This window comes from Saccopteryx leptura, chromosome 2 (genome assembly GCF_036850995.1).
Source record: "Saccopteryx leptura isolate mSacLep1 chromosome 2, mSacLep1_pri_phased_curated, whole genome shotgun sequence".
In the NCBI taxonomy this organism is placed as follows: Eukaryota; Metazoa; Chordata; class Mammalia; order Chiroptera; family Emballonuridae; genus Saccopteryx; species Saccopteryx leptura.
Genome location: NC_089504.1, coordinates 244,904,711 through 244,924,755, shown reverse-complemented (window position 1 = coordinate 244,924,755; position 20,045 = coordinate 244,904,711). Strand labels below are relative to the sequence as shown.

Below are 20,045 nucleotides of genomic sequence, written 5' to 3'. Positions count from 1 at the left end.
CGGCATGCCCACTAGGGGGCGATGCTTGGCCCCTCTGGGCCGTTGCTCTGCCACAACCAGAGTCATTCTAGCGCCTGAGGCAGAGGCCATGGAGTCATCCTCAGCGCCTGGGCCAGCTTTGCTTCAATGGAGCCTTGGCTGTGGGAGGGGAAGAGAGAAACAGAGAGGAAAGAGAAGAGAAAGGGTGGAGAAGCAAATGGGCACTTCTCCTGTGTGCCCTGGCCGGGAATCGAACCCAGGACTTCCACACACCAGGCCGACGCTCTGCCACTGAGTGAACCAGCCAGGGCCATTGGAACTTCTTAAGGATCTGGAGACCCTAGAGCAGGGGTCTCAAACTCGCGGCCCGCTGAACAATTTTGTACTGATTTTTTTTTGTTTTCAACTGCAGTGAGAAAAGTGTTGCGTAACAGTTGCCTTTTGTAGACCTAGTGCGGCCCGCCGAATGGCTGTGATCTTGCTCTGCGGCCCACATGCTGAGTTGAGTTTGAGACCCCCACCCTAGAGCTCCAAAAAACCAGAAGAGACCCAGAGGAGCGCCAGTGCCTCCTTTAGGAGACGTCCCCACTATTCTCCTGCTTCATCCTCAAAGTGTGACCCTCCCTGATTTGGGTCTCGCCCCCCTTATGGGGCTGCTCCGTGATCAACTAGCTGTGTTCCCTCCCTCTGCCCTCTCAGCTTCTGCACTAAGTAGCTGGAGGCCCTTGTCCTGTCCACACTCCGCCGTCACTCGGCCCGAGATAGCCAGTCAGCTCCTCTAATCTTTCCCCATAACGCAGTCTCCCCCTCTGTTCACCTCCCACCTCACCCCTTGCTCCCCTGGCTCCTTAATCAAAATTAAGGGAAAGAAGAGGATTTAGATAGGGGTTACTAAATATATTTCTGTTCAGGGGAGGGAGACAAAGAGAAGAGTTTGGAGGAGGAGGCAGAGTGTGAAATTCCTTAATGGAATGTGCCCGGAGAACCTCCTTTCTTTGGAATAAGCCTCAGAATCACCTATCTGGACAGAGTTTTCTCTTTGGCAAAGTGCTTTCACAGACATTATCTCATTACGATACAGGCCGGGTGGCAGAGTGCCCGCTCCCTGGAAAGGTCTGCTGAGGCCACAGTGCCTCAGGAGCTGGTCTGACCCTGGTCTATATATTTCACAGGACACCCTGGCCCCACAGGGGTGACTCTGGCCTCTCTGGAGAGCATAGCTCCCACTGAGGGGCCGCTCACAGCTGGAGGTCACAGTTCTCCCTTCTGTGTTCTTCCCACCGCAGATCCGGAATCTCCTGAAAATGTTTTTTACAACTGTGAAGGGCTTATTGTAGAAACCTTTGAAAATATACTAATGTATAAAGGAGAAAACGAAAATCACCCATGACCCACAATTTGACTACTGGTTGCTCTTTTCAGTGTTTTTGAAATGGGTGCACATCTCTGTGTACAGATGTATGCGCATTTGCAGAAGGGGGATTGTAGGCACATGCGTTGCTTGAATTCTGCTTTTATACTTAATACGTTATTTTTGTGTTCCATTTCACCAAAAATCCATCTGAAATATTATTTTTTAAATAACACAAATTAGGATTCTTTTCCTTATTAAAAAACTATATATTCCTGGCCCTGGCCAGATAGCTCATTTGTTTAGAGTGTCACCCCAGTACACCAAGGTTGCTGCTTATATCCCTGGTCAGGGCACATTCAAGAATCAACCAATGAATGCATAAGTAAGTGGAGCAACAAATCCATGTTTTCTTTTTTTTTCTTCTTTCTCTCTAAAAATCAATAAAAATAGTTTTACACGCCCATGATGAAATAACCATGGCTCACCTTGATTGTCTTATAATAAGCTGGAAGCCCTGCTAAGGGTTCAATGATCATATTTAATTGTCCCAGGTAGATACTGATAAACTCACTTTACAGACAAGGAGAATGAAGCCTTACAGAAGTAAAAGAACTTGTCCCAGCTAATAAAGACTTAAAATGCCTATGGGATTTCACACATTTTTAAAAAGTGTAATGATTGATTTGAGAGAGAGAGAAGGGAGAGAAAAAGATAGAAGCATCAATTTGTTGTTCCACTTAGTTATGCATTCATTGGTTACTTCCTGTATGTGCCCTGACCGGGGATCAAACCTACAATCTTGGTAAATCAAGATGATGCTCCAACCAACTGAGCTACCCAGCCAGGGACAGATTTCACACATCTTTCAATCAAATTGCCTATGCCAATGGCCGTATTTATGACTACCTAATATTCTCCAATGTAGATGTATCATGATTAAGTCTTCTCCTTTGAACATTTTAATTGTTGCCTTTTTCTGCTCTTATAATGAAGCACTAATCATCTGGGCATAAAATCATCTGTGTTCACATCTTTTGTTATTCCTTTAGAATCCTTTCCTAGAAGTGAAATGACAGAGTCATTGCTTTAAAAGCCTTGCTATATATTTATTACCAGTGGCTTTTTCCAGAAAGTCATACGCACTCCCACCCGCATTGTTCTTTGAGAACAATCTTGTTTAGTCAGTAAAAATGGTTTTCTCTTTAATGTGCATTTCTTTGATTGCTCGTGAGGGTGAACATTTCTTTCATGCCTTTATGAGTTGTGGATCCATGAGTAATCGTCACAGATTGTAGCTTGTCATTCCTGCCAGCCCTCTCTCTCTCTCTCTCTCTCTCTCTCTCTCACTGTTGATTTTGCGTTTCAGCCTGGACCCAGATAATGTAGGAATGCATCAGCAAGGGAAAATTCTTTCATATTTGATATATCCAGTAGAACTTCGCTCTTAGTGAGGGCTGGTGTCCCCATCCTGCCCCTGCTGTCCCTCCTCGTGGCTCTGGCCACACTGTGCAATTTGCTCAGAATTGCTCCGCCTCAGAGGAAAGGCCAGAGTTCAAGGCTCTCCTGACAGCCTGAAGCGCAGTCTTCAATCTCAGATCTTTCTGGGGACAGTTGAGTTTTATTCAGGAAGTAGCTAAGCTATAGCCCATGAGGCCCATGAACTCTGCTTTCTCCTCCCAAGAAGCTTCAATTCCTTTTGTTCTCAGGAGGTGAGGAAGGGGTGGGAGCCAGAAGAAGAAACTCCCTTTCTCCTGAGCCCCAGGGCTGAGGCTGTGTGAGTCCCCCCTACAGAGCTTTCTGACCAGGAACCCCTGTCTTTTAAGAGCCCTGAAACCCTTCACTCCGACAGGTTAAGTATCCCCTTCTGCCTGGAGCTACAAACCTTCAGAAGGTGCTAGATGGTTCCTCACGTGCCCTCGGGGTCCAGAAGGAATTTGAACAGACCTCCTGGGTTGGATCCAGAAGGAATTTGCACAGACCTCCTGGCTTTAGGCTCAGCCCGAAATGCCTGTCTGGACTGTGTGTTCACTTTGGGTGGGGCTCTCTTACCGTCATTGGAGAACTTGGGAATCTCCCTTCTGTGGATTCTTTCCTCCAGCAAGCTCTAGTTTTTAGCCACCATGATTCCCTCTCCTCACCTCCACTTAAGAGCTTTGGCTCAGGTTGTTGGGCCTTCAAGTTCTTTCAGGTTTTGCCTGCATGGAACCAGAGGGGACTTCCAATCTCTGCTGGTCTGGCACGTGGAGAAGGACAAGTATGGCCTGAGGACTGGACAATAAGACCTTTCCTTAGCCTCCTGACATAACTCCAATTTTAAAAAAATTTGTAAAGTTGATTTTAAAGAGAGAGGAAGGGAGAGAGAGAAAATCATTAATTTGTTGTTCCACTTATTTATGCACTCATTGGTTGATTTTTTTTTCAAAGTTAATAATTTTATTAGATTCACAAAAGTATTGTATTCTAAATCTACTAAAGGGGAATCTTTAAAAGACAAAATACAAATTAATTATCATATACTGAGACTCCTTATTTTAAAGATTCAGGAGTAAAAGATAAACTAATTTTCTATAAACCCTGGTACATTAAATTATTTAACAATTTAACACATTATAACATTTAAAATGACATTTCTTTAAATTATTACAAAGCACTGAATGTAATTTAATAAAACTATGTAAAATATATTACTATATGAAGTCAATCTGATCAATTTCATAATACTATATATTATGATGTAGAACACTATTAAAAATGCATTAATATAGTTCCCCTTAAACCATTTTTTCCTCTGATAGTGGACATTTGATCAAATGCTTTGATTTATTCTCTAAACATTATCTTGACACTATTGATTTCTGAAATTGTTTTTTGATTGTTTAACTATGAAACATTTCAAGATTACAGTTTTATAAAGTATGTAATGCACAGTTAATTGTGTTGCATTACTCTGTTAGATATCCTAGAATATTCCTGTAATTAAACGAGAAAAGTAAATTGGATTTTGTTTTAATTGGCATTTATTCTAATTCTAATCTGTTTAAAAAGTGAGCTGAAAGTGGATTTAAAAATCTGAGACCCTTAAAGAACATGTATTTATCAATCAGGTTTTAAACATCTATAATGGAACATTTAAAAGACCCATCTCTTTTAAAATAAAATAATAATGGAGTCATACATTTTTTAGAATAACAGATCTGGTAATGACATTTTGTATTTTTAATCATTCAATCAATTAGCACACATCTATTTCTATGTATCAGAAACATTTTATATATAATGAAAGCTGAAGGAATATTCAATTTTGTGTTTGTTCAATTGACATCTCACACCATAAAAATTTCTCTAAACAAATTATATAGATTTTTTAAAAATAATAATAAGCATTGAGGAAAAGAAAGCCACACAAGTACAGAGCAGCTGTCAGATCAGTGGACCCACTCAGTACCACTGTGCCCTCAGTCAATATTTGGGCACAACTCCTGGTTGATTCTTTCTTGCACGTGTTCTGCCCAGGGAGCGAACCCACAACCCTGACACATCGGGACAATGTTCCAGCCAACTGAGCTACCTGGCCAGGGCATCTACTATTGTTTTTTACATCAAAGTCATGTCTTTGGCTCTTTTCCCTATTTCGGGTCATGTTTCGGCCCCCTTCTATGATTCTAGCATATCAGAAGATGGGAGGTATGCTCCACACCGTGAAGGTGCTGGCACTTGTGAAGGGACAGGATAATGACATGCATCGGAAGGCCAAGGAAGGCACTTTGCTTGTGCTGGTAGAGCACCAGTGGCCCTGTCTTTGGGTAGAGCAGCTGTTAGGGTAAGGAAAACAAAAGATGTAGAAGTCGCGTTTCTGGGCCTCATTGGGTCGTAATAAGACCAATTTGGTCATCAATTTTGGAAGCAGGGGGGAAAACAGAGCTAAGAGTTTGGCAGAAGAGAGAGAAAATGAAATCCTCATCTTTGATTTTATCTGGGAAACCTGATATTGTAAGCTACATATAATATGAACTGCAGAGGAAAAGGAACGATGAGGATTTCAGCTTTTTCTGTGTTGTCTTGTTTATTTATTTACTTATTTTATTTTTTTTGTATTTTTCTGAGGTTGAAAACGGGGAGGCAGTCAGACAGACTCCCGCGTGCGCCCAACCAGGATCCACCCGGCATACCCACCAGGGGGCGATGCTCTGCCCATCTGGGGCGTTGCTCTGCCGCAATCAGAGCCATTCTAGCACCTGAGGCAGAGGCCACAGAGCCATCCTCAGCGCCCGGGCCAACTTTGTTCCAATGGAGCCTTGGCTGCGGGAGGGGAAGAGAGAGACAGAGAGGAAGGAGAGGGGGAGGGGTGGAGAAGCAGATGGGTGCTTCTCCTGTGTGCCCTGGCCAGGAATTGAACCCAGGACTCCCACACGCCAGGCCGACGCTCTACCACTGAGCCAACCGGCCAGGGCCTGTCTTGTTTATTTAAATAACAAATGTGTTCTGGTCAGGTACCTCAGTTGGTTAGAGTGTCCTCCCGATACACCAAGGTTGCGAGTTTGATCCCTGGTCAGGGCACATACAAGAATCAACCAACGAACACGTCAACAGGTGGAACAACAAATCAATGTTTCCCTTTCTCTTCCTCTCTCTCTCTCTCAAATCAATGGAAAAATTTTTTTCAAAATACATGACGACAACAAACTCCAAATTCAGAACAGAGGTTACCACTTGAAAAGCAAGAAGAATGAATTTGAGGAGCTCACAAGAAACTCCTCTTGTACCAATCAGGTATTTCTTTTCTTGTCTTTTTTATTATGTAATTTTTAAACGGGATGGTGGCTATACAGATATTTATTATATTATTATTGTACTTTTTTATATGTCCGGCATGATTCTTGCTAAAAAAAAAAAAATGAAAAATATGAAACCTCTGTATCTTCAATTATATTGATCAATCCGATTGTTGTTATGAGATTGAACTAGACAGTTTAAGAGGGCTGATCTTCTGATGAGCCCAAGATAAAGTCTCTCATCAGCTCTGTCAGAGGCTATGCTATGTATTTAATGTGCCTTCTCTCATTTAACTCTCACGAAAGCCACAAGAGGTAGATTCTCTTATCCATGTTTGACCAACTTAGGAACTAGGAACATGGGTTAGGTCATTTGCCTAAGATCATACATTCCTTACCAGATGACTGCAATTTTCTGAATTTGTTTTCCTACAATTTCCAAAAGGTGATACTTTGAGGACCTGTGGTAACATGGAATCATGTAGGTGGAAGAACAGAGCAAATCACAAGTAAAGACATACCTAATATCTGACTCATCCAGAGCATCCTCTGATTGTGTCCTTAGCCTGAAGTCTGAAGCTAAGTTGCCTGCAGTCAGACCTTTTTCAATCCCAGTGCCTACGGGTCACCTGATCTTGGCGGACTGGGAGAGCTAGACTTTCTTTTCCTAGATTTCCACGAACTTCTCAAGTTTTTATTCCTGCTTACTATGGGCATATCTTGCTTTATACCAGGGGTAGTCAACCTTTTTATACCTACCGCCCACTTTTGTATCTCTGTTAGTAAAATTTTCTAACCGCCCACTGTTTCCACAGTAATGGTGATTTATAAAGTAGGGAAGTAACTTTACTTTATAAAGTTTATAAAGCAGAGTTACAGCAAGTTAAAGCATATAATAATAATTACTTACCAAGTACTTTATGTCAGATTTTCGCTAAGTCTGACAGAATAAGTCTTTAAAAAACAACTTACTATAGTTAAATCTATCTTTTTATTTATATTTTGGTTGCTCCGCTACCACCCACCATGAAAGCTGGAACGCCCACTAGTGAGCGGTATGGACCAGGTTGACTACCACTGCTTTATACCCACCCCCTTTTTTTAATGCATACTGTTTTAATTAGACAATCTTAGAATATCTTTCTCCTATTATCATTGATAGGGAAGTGAGTAATCAAACTCTCGATTTAAAATGTTGGTTAGAGCATTGGATGGATAGGATAGCTTGGTTGGTTAGATCAGTGGTCCCCAACCCCTGGGCCGCGGACCAATACCGGTCCGTGGGCCATTTGGTACCGGTCCGCAGAGAAAGAATAAATAACTTACATTATTTCCATTTTATTTATATTTAAGTCTGAACGATGTTTTATTTTTAAAAAATGACCAGATTCCCTCTGTTACATCCGTCTAAGACTCACTCTTGATGCTTGTCTCATAAGTTCGACAATTATATTTTAAAATACCACAGTTTTTACGCCGGTCGCATAATTTTATTTTGTGCATTTATCCGTCCCACCCTAAAGGCCGGTCCATGAAAGTATTTTCTGACATTAAACCGGTCCGTGGCCCAAAAAAGGTTGGGGACCACTGGGTTAGAGCATCATCCTGAAGCGCAGAGGTTGCACATACAGGAACAGATTTATGTTCCTGTCTTTCTCTCTCTCTTCCTTTCTCTCTACAATCAATCAATCAATCAATCAGTGTTTAAAAAGCACTTGGGTAAGATAAGGTCAGCAAGATGTGTGGTATTGAGATGGCACCTCGCAAGGAAAAATGCCTCTTGGTGGCTCACATTGTTTTGGGGCTGGTTTGCGTTGCCGTGCAGTTGTAATGGAAAATGAATAAAAATAAAAACCCTGGGGCCCATTTTGGCCAGCGCTTGGGAAGTTAATCCCATTGTCCTGGCCGAATTCCAGCTCAGGTCACCGCATTCTGCTGGCGGAAGCCTCCTTGTGCAGTTTTCACTGGATGTAGCTTTCTGCTTTGCCTCGTTCTCAGCTCCGTGTGCAGTGAATTAAACAGCTGTCCCTTCTCCACCCTGGGGAGGATACAGTTCTGTGGGACTCAGGGTTATCTCCTCCTTTTACCGCAGTTGGAGGAGGGGACTGATCTGGGACCTGGAAATTAACTTGGTCCAAGGACCAGCCTGGGAGACATTTGCTACAGTTAGGATCTCTGTGCATGTGTCACAGAACATCTCACAGACTCCTTGCTTTAAAGGGTTTTCAGGAACGTCTAGTTTGTTTCCAAAACTGGAGGCATCTATTTTCTCCATTTGTTTTGTAACATTTTGTTATACAAATTAAAAATGTTTCTTTATCTGAAACATTTCTTTATCTGAAGTCCTTAGAAATGTATCTCCTTTCCATACATATTTTCTTTTGTTGCTTCTTCTAATTGTTTTACAGCTTTTTTCCTCTAACATTTAATTCTTTTTCATATGAAATGTATTGCACTTCATGGTGTTAGGAATGGGTCCAATCTAATTCTTACAAATAGCCTATTCTCAACACTTCAGTGAATAGTGATTTCTAGTTGTGTAAGTTCAGCAAATGACTTGTCCTCTCTGAGAATCAGCTTTCGGTATCTGAAAAAATAGTAATGATAATGATACCTACCAGACAGGCTTGTCCTGAGGATGGAGTGAGACAACACATGAGAAGTTGCCAGCACATGGCATGCCTGGCAAATACATGTTTGATAAGTGATGTCTTTTTGTTTCCGTCCGCCTTTTTATTTTCCTTAAACCCTTTTGTGGACCACTGAAATCAAGTCTAGCTGGAATGGCCCAAAGATGGGCTATCCCAGGTTCTCTAGCAGGAAGTCACTGAGTAGAAAGCTTGGGAGAAGCGGATGAGACTATGAAGCCACTTTTCCTGAAAAGACCCATGCTACCAACACATGCACTTTCTTTGCTTGTGAGTGACCAGGCTGTTTCTGCAGCTCCCTATCTCTCTGGGTCAGAGGATGCTCTTAGAGACTGCTCTTCTGAGGACTCAGAAAGCTGTCCTTCCCAAGTAGTCATGTCAGATCCTTGGGGGAAATGTGATTTTTGAGGACAAAGCTCTGAGTGTGGGTTGTTTTATTTTGGGGGTGGGGTGGGTCAGGAGTTGGGCATGGATTTGCTGCCTTCCAGGAAGAGGGAGGACTCTGCTCTCCTCTGATGAGTCATGGAAGAGAAACTTCTAATGTTTGCAAACATCTCCAGCCAAGCCTTGGCTTTCTTGTACTCCACCCATCCCCCCACTAGGCAGACTCACCCCACCACAGAAGATTTCAATGCTAAGCTTGAAAGCTAAAGCAGGAGGCATGAGTTTGGGAGGGAAAGCCCTTGAGAGAAGGGGAAGCCGTCAGCTGGTACCTCTGGACTCCAGCGTGTGAGATGCAGGATGGGAGTTTGCAATGGGTAGATTTGTCTCCCAATGAGGACAAGATCTGGGCGGTGTGGGAGGATTGAGTGAATGAACAGGGCTGTCCCTGCATGAGAGAACTTCCATTCAACTCCACGCCTTCAGAGAGGTGGAGAGAGGAGAAAGGGGGACTGAAAAAAAAAAGGCCAGGCCCAGGAAGAGAGGGGGTTCTTGCAACTGAGAGAAGCCGGAACTGCTGCTTTCGGGGGAAGATGAAGACTGAACAGGCTGCAGAGGGACAGAAGCAGGCGGGGTGAGCCCGGACAGGACCTGCTGGAGCCTGATGGGGCTCACCAGGGCCTCCTTCCAGATGGAAGGGATCAGGCTGGTCAGACACGCTTCCCCCAGGATACACAGTGTCCCCCGTCCTCCCCCTCTCCAAAATCAGGAGAGAATCACAAGGTGACTTGAGAGGGCAGCCAACCTCCTGGGACCTTTTGTGAACTATCAGGTAACTACAGAGGGATCACAATAGGAGACCTAGACATGCCTTCACCACCACCCTCCTTTTTTTTTGTCTACTGTGGGACATCAAGGGAGTGAGCTGGTCAGCTCAGGAACAAAGATCCTATTCTAGGAATTTGTCCACTGCAACCCTATCCATCACACTCACAGTCCTGGGACTTCTGCCCGAAGGAAACTCTACCTGCTCGCTGTGCTACCCCCTCTGCTGGAGCAGCACCCCGGCACCCAGCAGCGGAGGCGGAGTCTGAGTAACTCATCATTTAAAATTCAAATTGCATCTAATCACTGTTCGTCTTCCACCAGGCTTGGGAGGCCCTGTCAGGGCTGCATTTTAAGCATTTCACTGTTTAAGGTCTGAGCACCTTGGGGATGGGGGTGAGGAAGGAGGGCGGTGGGGGAGGAACTTTTGAAATCCTTCCACAGAAATCAAAGAACAAACCAACTGGAGAGAAAAATCGCTGCTATATTTAAACTACATTATCCCATCAGGGAGCTATGGTTTTGAATACCATTCTGCAGGACTTTGTTTGGCACTACCACATGGGTTTCTTTAGTTTTTTTTTAGTCCTTTTTTTCCTTTAGCAAGTTTTTTTTTTTTTTTTTTTTTTTGAGAAAGAGACAGGAAGGGAGAGAGATGGATGAGAAGCATCAACTTGTAGCTACATCATTTTAGTTGTTCATCCACTGGGGGGCTCAAGCTGAGACAGTGATCCTTTGCTCAAGCCAGTGACCTTGGGCTCAAACCAGTGACCCCACACTCAAGCTGGTGAGCCTGTGCTCATGCCTGATAAGCCCACGCTCCAATCAACGCTCTGTTCACTGCACCACTCTTTTCTTCTTTTTTTAAAAAAATTTTATTTATTTAATTTTTAGATAGAGGAGTGAGAGAGAGAAAGGTGGGGGGAGTAGTAGGAAGCATCAACTTGTAGTAGTTGCTTCTCATATGTGCCTTGACCAGGCAAGCTCGAGGTTTTGAACCAGCGACCTCAGCATTCCAGGTTGACACTTTATGTACTGCGCCACCACTGGTCAGGCCTTTTCTTTCTTTTTTTAATGTCCACATTTATTTTTCCAAAGCAGTGGTCACGAAGCAAGTGAAAGACCTCATTCGTTTGGCAGATATGTACTGAGCACCTGCTACATACCTCACACTGCGCTAGGCACCGAGGATACAAAGCCCTGAAAGCAAATCATTATCATGCATTCATTCGTTATTGTGCACCGTCTGAGTGGGTATGAAGCGGGTTCTCCTGGAGTTTACAATCTGGTGGAAGAAGACAGACAGTAAACAAGTGACCTGGGTGATAAGTGCTATGAAAGAGAGAACTCTTCATATGTTTGTTTGCCCCTTTGCTTTTCCTTCTGCCCCCACTGCTGCGCTGAAAATGCAAATGGTGCAAGTTATTCATGGCTCGCTTCTCAGGGGAAGATGACCAACCTACCGCCTTGCCCTCTGCCTGTCACTTTCCCATGTGAGTCTATGTCCCAGTTAAGTGGCAAGGTCAGGTCGACAGCTCGGTATAGGAGTCACACATATGTCATTAGTATTTTTGTGGCATTCCAAGCAAAGGGCCAAGGGAAGATCGTAGATGGGGAAGAATGCCAAGTCCTGAGTCCTGGGCAGCTGCACGTTTCAAGTCAAGTAAATGATTGGAGAGGTATGGAAAGGAGGTCACAAAAGATCGGCCAGAGAAGCAGGAGGCAAACCTGAGTTACTGGAATATAGCTGAACAATATACAAAATGCTGCGTGGGACGTCGGAGCAGCACCTGATTTCTGGGTGGCGAGAATGGAAGTGATGGAGAGAGCCATTATCAGAGAGGGCTTCCCAGATGGGGTGGGATTTGAACCTTCATCTTGAAAGGATAGTAAGGGCTCACCGGGCAGATCCAAGCGTCAGGAGCTGCCTGAGTTGAGGCACAGATCTTTGACTTTCCTCAGGGAGGTGGACACTTTTTGTTTGGCCAACCCAACATTTATTCTCCTCCTCCTGGTTCCAACACCATGATTTTTCCTTTGGCGCATTGTTTTCCAGGGTACAGGGCCCAGACTAGCAGATTAATATCACCTGGGAACTTGTTAGAAATGCAAATTTTGGGGTTCCACCCCAGACCACATAAATTAGAATTCTGGAGGTGAGGCCCAGCAGTCTGTCTTCATTGGCCCACTAGGTGATGCTAGTTAATGCTGAAGTTCAGTGACCACTGCCCTAGGGGATCACTTCTTCCCCACTCTCAGTCCACAGAATTCAGGTGGGGCTGACCACAGCCCATGCCTCAATGTGGGGCACGTGACCGTGAGAAAATATTAGACCTTTCCCCTATGGAAATCGCTAAACTTGGCCAACTGTGATTATTAGGAATGTGGGCTTGGAAACCATTGTAGACAATGTACTTAGATGTGAGCAACACACTTGTGAGTCCTCTCATTAAGTTCTTTTTTGACAGAGACAGAGTCAGAGAGAAGGATAGATAGGGACAGACAGGAAGGGAGAGAGATGAGAAGCATCAGTTCTTCGTGTGGCTTTTTTTTTTTTTTTTTTTGTATTTTTCCGAAGCCAGAAACGGGGAGGCAGTCAGACAGACTCCCGCATGCACCCAACCAGGATCCACCTGGCATGCCCACCAGGGAGCGATCCTCTGCCCATCCAGGCGTCGCTCTGTTGTAACCAGAGCCATTCTAGTGCCTGAGGCAGAGGCCACAAAGCCATCCTCAGTGCCTGGGTAAATTTTGTTCCAATGGAGCCTTGGCTGCAGAAGGGGAAGAGAGAGACAGAGAGGAAGGAGAGGGGGAGGGGTGAAGAAGCAGATGGGTGCTTCTCCTGTGTGCCCTGGCTGGGAATCGAACCCGGGACTCCTGCACGCCAGGCTGACGCTCTACCACTGAGCCAACCGGCCAGGGCCTCGTTGTGGCATTTTAGTTGTTCATTGATTGCTTTCTCATATGTGCCTTGACCGTGGGGCTACAGCAGACCAAGTGACCCCTTGCTCAAGCCAGCGACCTTGGGCCTAAGCTGGTGAGCTTTGCTCAAACTAGATGAACCCATGCTCAAGCTGGTGACCTCGGTGTTTCGAACCTTGTGTCCCAGTCCGACGCTCTATCCACTGCGTCACTGCCCGGTCAGGCTCTCATTAAGTTCTTATAGACAAGTAGAGAGATGTGGGCTAGCTAATAGTGCAGTGCACTATCACCCCATAATCACCCTAGAGACTAATTTATATAACAAAGAATTTAAGCCTGGCCTGTGGTGGTGCAGCTGATAAAAGTGTTGACCTGGGCCCTGGCCGGTTGGCTCAGCGGTAAAGCATTGGCCTGGCGTGTGGGGGACCCGGGTTCGATTCCCGGCCAGGGCACATAGGAGAAGCGCCCGTTTGCTTCTCCACCCCCCCCCTCCTTCCTCTCTGTCTCTCTCTTCCCCTCCCGCAGCCAAGGCTCCATTGGAGCAAAGATGGCCCGGGTGCTGGGGATGGCTCCTTGGCCTCTGCCCCAGGTGCTGGAGTGGCTCTGGTCACGGCAGAGCGATGCCCCGAAGAAGCAGAGCATCGCCCCCTGGTGGGCAGAGCTTCGCCCCTGGTGGGCGTGCCGGGTGGATCCCGGTCGGGTGCATGCGGGAGTCTGTCTGACTGTCTCTCCCCGTTTCCAGCTTCAGAAAAATAAATAAATAAATAAATAAATAAATAAAAAATAAAATAAAATAAAAGTGTTGACCTGGAATGCAGAGGTCACCGGTTTGAAACCCCCAGCTTGCCTAGTTAAGCCCCTACAAGAAGCAACTACAAGTTGGTGCTTCCTGCTCTTCCACCATGACTTTCTCTTTCTTTCCTCTCTCTAAATTCAATAAATAAAATCTTTCTAAAAAAAAAATAGTGTAGACAGTTTTGCCCATCATTCCTCTCAACAAGCATGTGTTCCAGTCAGTAAGAGATGACAGAAGTGACTAAGTTGGATGTCCTTAGTTCCTACCTGACCATCACTGTAAACACCTTACTGTGCCAAGTTCCAATCCTAGCACATAGATACATATTTTTCATATACCATGATCCTTAAGTCAAGCTGACTGTGTCAGGTAGACAACCAAAAGAATGATCTGTGCTTTTGCTTTTGTGTGTGTGTTCTAAGAATGATGTGTTCTAACGCTGTATGATCAAGTATTATGGGAGATAAGGAGGCAGGAGAATGACTTATCAGATTTCTACTTTCCTGACTTTGGAACCTATATTCAAGTTGATTTATAGCAGTTGAACAACCAAATCCAGGCGATTGGTTATTTTCTGATCTGGAATGAATGCCTAGAAGTTCCATTGGATAAAGACATAGAAGTCATAAGTCCTGCTTATCACATTTCTGTGTAACGCAAGCTGGGACCTATAGCTAGACCATCGCTGGAAGATGAAGACTCTAAAGGACCACAACAGACTGCGAAGATGGGCCTAAATGAACACAAGAACATTCCACTACAGTCAGAGAGTTCAGTGCCTGGGTAAAAAAAAAAAAAATTTAATAAAAAATAAATAAATAAATAGTTCAAGGACACGATGCAAGGATTTAACATGACTGCCGTTTATATAGACAGAACTCAGTTTTGAGTTGCTAACACAGGCCAGTAGCATGAGGGGAGGCATCTAGAAAGAAGGAGGGACAGTGCGAGGCCTTGGCCAGACCTTTGTGTTCAGTACCGGCTGTCTCCAGGACTGGACAATGAGAAGGCTGAGTGAGGGATTGCAGACCCCTGTTACAGAAGGAACAGCTCAGGGACCACACTGTTCTTTCTAGCTGAGACAAGAGACTTTTATAAAGTACAACAGGTATCTTGAAATACTCAAAGGGATCTCACACAGAGGAGGAATTAAACTTACTCCGAGTTGTTCCAGAGCACTAAACAAGAACCAATGTATAGGAGAAGCCAGTGGGGGGTAGATTCATCCCCAAACAAGATTGCTTTCATGATGAGCGCTGTTCAAATGGGGAACAGACTGCCTTTTGCAATCTCCACTGCTTTACAGGAGGGCTCCAAAGTGTTGAGAAGTTGGCTCTGGCCTCTTTTGCAAAGTCTCTTTATAGTGGGGCTTTTTTTCTGTCTTTTCTGTCTGCCTAGCTTTTTATACCAGCCTGCCTAATACCAGCTAATATCCTCCTTTAACAAGTCCTTTGAGGTTTTTGGATCAAATCATACATCTTTCTGAATTACAGTCTCTCTTCTTTTTCCTCTCTCTGTCCTCAATTAATAGAATGTAACTGCAATCCTTGATATACAATTAATTTTTATAAAAACCCACTAATTTTTTTTTAAAGCTTGTTAACAAGAAGAATGTGTAGCTCATCAAATAAATTGAGCATAAATTTTTACATAAGAGTAACTAGATCTTTCTTTTTTTGGAGGCTAGGTTTATGCTCAATTTTGGCAACTTATAAACACCACCTCTTAGAGACACCAAGAGGTTGAGGAACAAAGTGTATAATTGGTATGTGATGTAGACAGGATGAACCTCAGGCTAAAAATCATACTTTCATTTTAAGGGAGTATTCCAATCTCCTCCAATAAATAGATATCGCAAAGAACAGCTTAGCAGGGTCATGACAATGTGGTAACAGTACCAATGTAAACATACCCATTACTTATCTCTGAGAAACCTATAATGCTCCCTAGCTCCGTTTTTTTTGTTTGTTTGTTTTTTGTTTTTTGTTTTTTTTTTTTAATCTAACCTTCATAGCCATTCCCATGAGGCAAGTAGTTTAGAGGCTCTCCTGATGATTTCACAAGTTGGGTATCAATGAACCTGAGTTCAGCAAAAATTTGATGAGGTCTTCCCATGGCAAGGCCCTTTGCCCTTAGCGAGTCACTGGCAGTTCAGGGATGGGGGGCTCTCATTCACTCAAATAGTAGGCGTTCAATAAATGATGAGTGGATATCGGGGACTGTACTGCATCCTGAGGTTGGTCAAGCCAGATAAGCCCCTGTTCTCACCAAGCTTATATATCCTAGTGGGGGAGACAGGCAGTCAACAACTAAACAAAAATATGATACCAGAGATAAGGGCTGGGAAGAAATTAAAACAATAATGTGATAGTGAGGGTGAATGGGAGGATAGCCACTTTAGTCAGTCTGAAGTGACATGCAAGCTGAGTTCTGAATGATATGGAACTAGGCCCTCAACGATCTGGGGAAGAGCACTGAGTACTAAAACTGAGGTTGAAACCCCGCTAGAAGCTCAGAATCATACCAAAGAGGCTTACAACCCCAAGCAGAGACCAAGTCCTGGAATAGAGACACAAAGTCAAATGCCCAAGATCATCTCCAGGCTGAGAAAGGTTAACAGTCTTTCTGCTTGCAGTTCTTCCATTGTTGCCAAAGTAGATGATGAGGAAGAAGAACTGGTAAGAAATGATGTGGACCTGATCTCAGAGGGAAAAGAACCACGGACCCTCCATCACCACACCCCCACCAGGCAGGCTCTGTCTCCTGAGGCGGCTCCAGTTCCGTGACCTAAACCAGTTTCCACCTTGCTTCTCTTCGTGCATGGCCCTATGCTAGACTTTTGTTTGTTTGTTTGTTTCGTGTAGGGTTTTGTTGGTCCTTTTCCAAGTATCAATCAAAACTGCATGCCAATCTGTCCACTCCTTGGAAATAATTAAATGAAATGACGTGCCTGATTTTTTTTTTTTTTTTTTTTTCCAGCTGGGTGATTTGCCTCTGTTGAAAGCTTTTATCTTAAAGTCCTGAGGCTGAGCCATCTGGGACACCTGAGGTGATTTGTGCTCTGCTTTCACTCCTGTGGATGGTACACTATTGCCCAACACAAAAGTGGATTAAATGCTTCATTCTGCAACACACTCCCTTAAGCTGTTCTTTGTGATGCGAAAATGTCCACATTTTGTTAATGAATTCCACTACAAAGGTCCCCTCCTCTGTTAAGCACTCTAATGACTTTCTTTTTTTTTTTAAAAAAGATTTTATTTACTGATTCTACAGAGGCGAGAGAGTAAGGAGGAACGAGGAGAAATATCAACTCCTACTCGCTCACTTTAATTATTCGTTGATTGGTTCTCTATGTACCTTGACTGGGCGAGCCCAGGGTTTCAAACCAGTGACCTCCATGTTCCAGGTCAATGCTCTATCCATTATACCAGTGAAGGCTAGGCTGGGTACTCTAACGCCTTTATATTGCAAAATTCCCTTTCTCTTGCTGTTACCTTGATTTTGTAGAGATTTCAAGAGTTTAAGAAGAGACATTTCGGCCAGATGCGCAGTTGATTAGCGTGCGTCTTGTAACACCAGGGTTGCAGGTTTGATCCTGGTCAGGGCACATACAAAAATCAACCAATGAGTGCATAAATAAGTGGAGCAACAAATTCATATTTTTATTTTTTCTCTCCCTGTCTAAAATCTAATATTATAATTAAAAAAATTTTTTTTCAGAGATTACGCTTACATTTCTTAATTTTTATGTGATTTTTAGAGAGGAAGGGAGAGAGAAACATGGATCTGTTCCTGTGTGTGCCCTGTCCCGGGATGGAACCGTAACCTTTGCGTTTGGGGACGATGCTCCAATCAACCGAGCTATCCGGCCAGGGCCTTTAGAAAATGAATAGGCTTTGAATTAAAGTCCTCTTTTCGCCTGAGAAAATGAGGGTCTAGAAAATACCCTTGATTTAAATGCCCAAGCGAAGCACCTTCCAGCACGAATGTCGCTGATTCATAGCAAGTACGGTAGCATTACCTGTCTTCTATGCAGACGTGCATATCAGACCGCGTATATAAATCACTTAAAAAGGCCGTGTGGACTATTGAAAATAAAACCTCCTCCGCCCTCTCCTCAGAGTGGGATTTCCTCAGCCAGGGCACAGAACCCGCTGGGGAAGGGCTGGCATGGGCGTGCGGTGGAGCCCTAAGCTGCGGGTGTGGGATGCGGCGTTCCGGAGCCGGCGGAGGAGGGACTTTGGCGGCGTGGGAAGTGAACTGCGGAATTTCTCCCCGGGGCTCCTGAGGCGGGGCTCGGAGGGAGACATTAGGATGCAGAGTGTGGACCGGAGTGGGGGGGGGGGCCCGAGGGGGCGAGCCAAGTACAGCAACCCGAGCGCGCTTCGGAAGGCCTTGTGCGGACCGAGTTCCCGGGGTCCCAGGTCACCGCCGCGGTCCGAGGCCTACCCTCAAGGGCAGGCAGTTCCCTCGGAGCAGCGAGTGCAGAAAGCCCACCGCGAGCCCTCCACAGCCCCACCATGGATTGTAGTGCTTTGGGTGGCTGGAGATTGAAACCCGCACGAGAAAGAGCCGATGGGACCGGAGATCGCCCTCAGCCAACCCGACCGCAGCAGGGCGCACTGTGCGGGCGCGGCGTGCGACGGCCTCGATCCGGGTTCCTGGGGGCGGGGCCTGCGTGGCAGCGTGGGCGCGAGTCGCGCTGGAGGGAGGGAGCGAGCTGGAGGAGGGGGCGGGGCCGCGCCGCCCGCGCCGCGCTGGGCCTTCTTGGCCAATCAGCGGCGTCCACATGCCGCCGCGGCGGCGAGAGGGCAGGCAGCGGCGGATAAATGCTATTAGAGCAGCCGCCGCGGAGCCGTCCCCGACGCCACCTTCTTCTCCTCCGCTGCAGTGTCTTCCGCCACTGGCGAGGCTGCGGAGCCCAGGGAACAGAGCGAGCGCGCCGCGTACCACCCCGTCGGCTTGTTGCCCTCGCTCCGTGCCTCCCTGAGGGGTCGGCCAGGCACCCCCTCCTCCGGTCCGGGCGGGGCCGCGAGTCACCTCAGGAGAGCGGGGAGGGGGTCCGGGGGCCGCGGGCTGCGCTTCGGCCCGGCGGCAGAGGGCGGAGGAGGCCCTCTCTTCCTCCGTGGACAAGGAGGGTCCGCGAGCACCCCGCCGCCCAGCTGCGCCGCGGCGAGAGGGGCGGCCGTCGGCGGGAGAGGGCGCGGGGTGATTCAGCGCCCCACGAGGCGGAAGCGGCCGGAGGCGGAGGAGGAGAGCCGCCACCCGCGCCGGGCGCCCAGGGTGGCACGCGCCCGCGGGCCGAGTGCGAGGCGGAGGCCGGGAGGCCGCGGGGACGCGAGGCGAGGCCGGCCGGGCCCCCGCCGCCATGGAGAACGCGCACACAAAGACAGTGGAAGAGGTGCTGGGGCACTTCGGGGTCAACGAGAGCACGGGGCTGAGCCTGGAGCAGGTCAAGAAGCTCAAGGAGAGATGGGGCTCCAACGGTAGGTGGCTGGCGCCGAGGCCGCGCGGGCCTGAGCGCCGGGGAAGATGGCTGACCCGGCCCCGCCTCGTGGGTCTCGGCCCCGCGCCCGCTGAGGGCTGCGGGCGGCCAGCCCCTCGGAGAGGGGCTGCAGCGGGTTCGGGGCTGCGCCTCCCTGCTACCGCCTCGCGCTTCGAGCCCTTGACCTTCCCCGCGCGCAACCAGGTCCGCAGCCCGTCCCCAGCAGCGGCTGGCTGCAACCCCGCGAGACGTTTTCTCGTCCCCAGCCGGTTCATGAGCCGTCGTTGTAGTTGGGAATGCCTCTGGCCGTGCTTGTACCACCCAGAGTTACACGTCTGGCAGAAGTGATGACAGAGCTGAAATGACGCCTGGGTTCAGGATCCCTGGTTAGGTGGCAGTGAGGGCCGTTAGTGACAGCGAGTTGTGCGTGTTTTATTTTTTGGGGGTACCATTTTAGCATGGTTTCCATGAAAAATGGTTTAGTGTACATGTATCTAGGTCCGTCTTTCAAAGACAGTGATAATTTTTAGTAATTGCATTTAGAAAGAATGCTAAAATGTTTTTTTCCTTTGCTTTCTTGACACGTTGCCTGGCGAATTTCTACATTCTACAGAGTTACCGGCTGAAGAAGGTAAGTGATCTTAAAATGCCCCCCTTCTCCTTGTGTGCTGATGTTAAGATGACATTTACAACAAATGTGCTGTTTGTTTCTGACAGGAAAAACCTTGCTGGAACTTGTGATTGAGCAGTTTGAAGACTTACTAGTTAGAATCTTATTGCTGGCAGCATGCATATCTTTTGTAAGTATAAAGCAATGTTTTTTCCAGAAACTTGAGAATATTCTGTAGATGAGAGAGCAGGAAATAAATTATGTTTATTGGGT

At 46.3% G+C, this 20,045-nt stretch overlaps 1 protein-coding gene across 2 annotated transcripts in view; it reads left to right on the top strand.

Annotated features, from left to right (window-relative positions):
- The first annotated feature begins 18,500 nt into the window (after positions 1-18,500).
- Positions 18,501-20,045, top strand: part of ATP2A2 (ATPase sarcoplasmic/endoplasmic reticulum Ca2+ transporting 2) — a 65,753-nt gene continuing 64,208 nt past the window's right edge. Inside the window, exons 1-3 of one of the 2 annotated variants that reach the window (XR_010749374.1) lie at positions 18,501-19,163; positions 19,776-19,793; positions 19,880-19,962. Coding sequence is in view for 1 of the 2 variants with exons in the window: in XM_066370943.1 (XP_066227040.1) it covers positions 19,046-19,163; positions 19,776-19,793; positions 19,880-19,962 (219 nt within the window). In the remaining variant the exon portion in view is untranslated. The remainder of the gene's footprint in view (positions 19,164-19,775; positions 19,794-19,879; positions 19,963-20,045) is intronic. The other variant, XM_066370943.1, reaches the window with a different exon arrangement.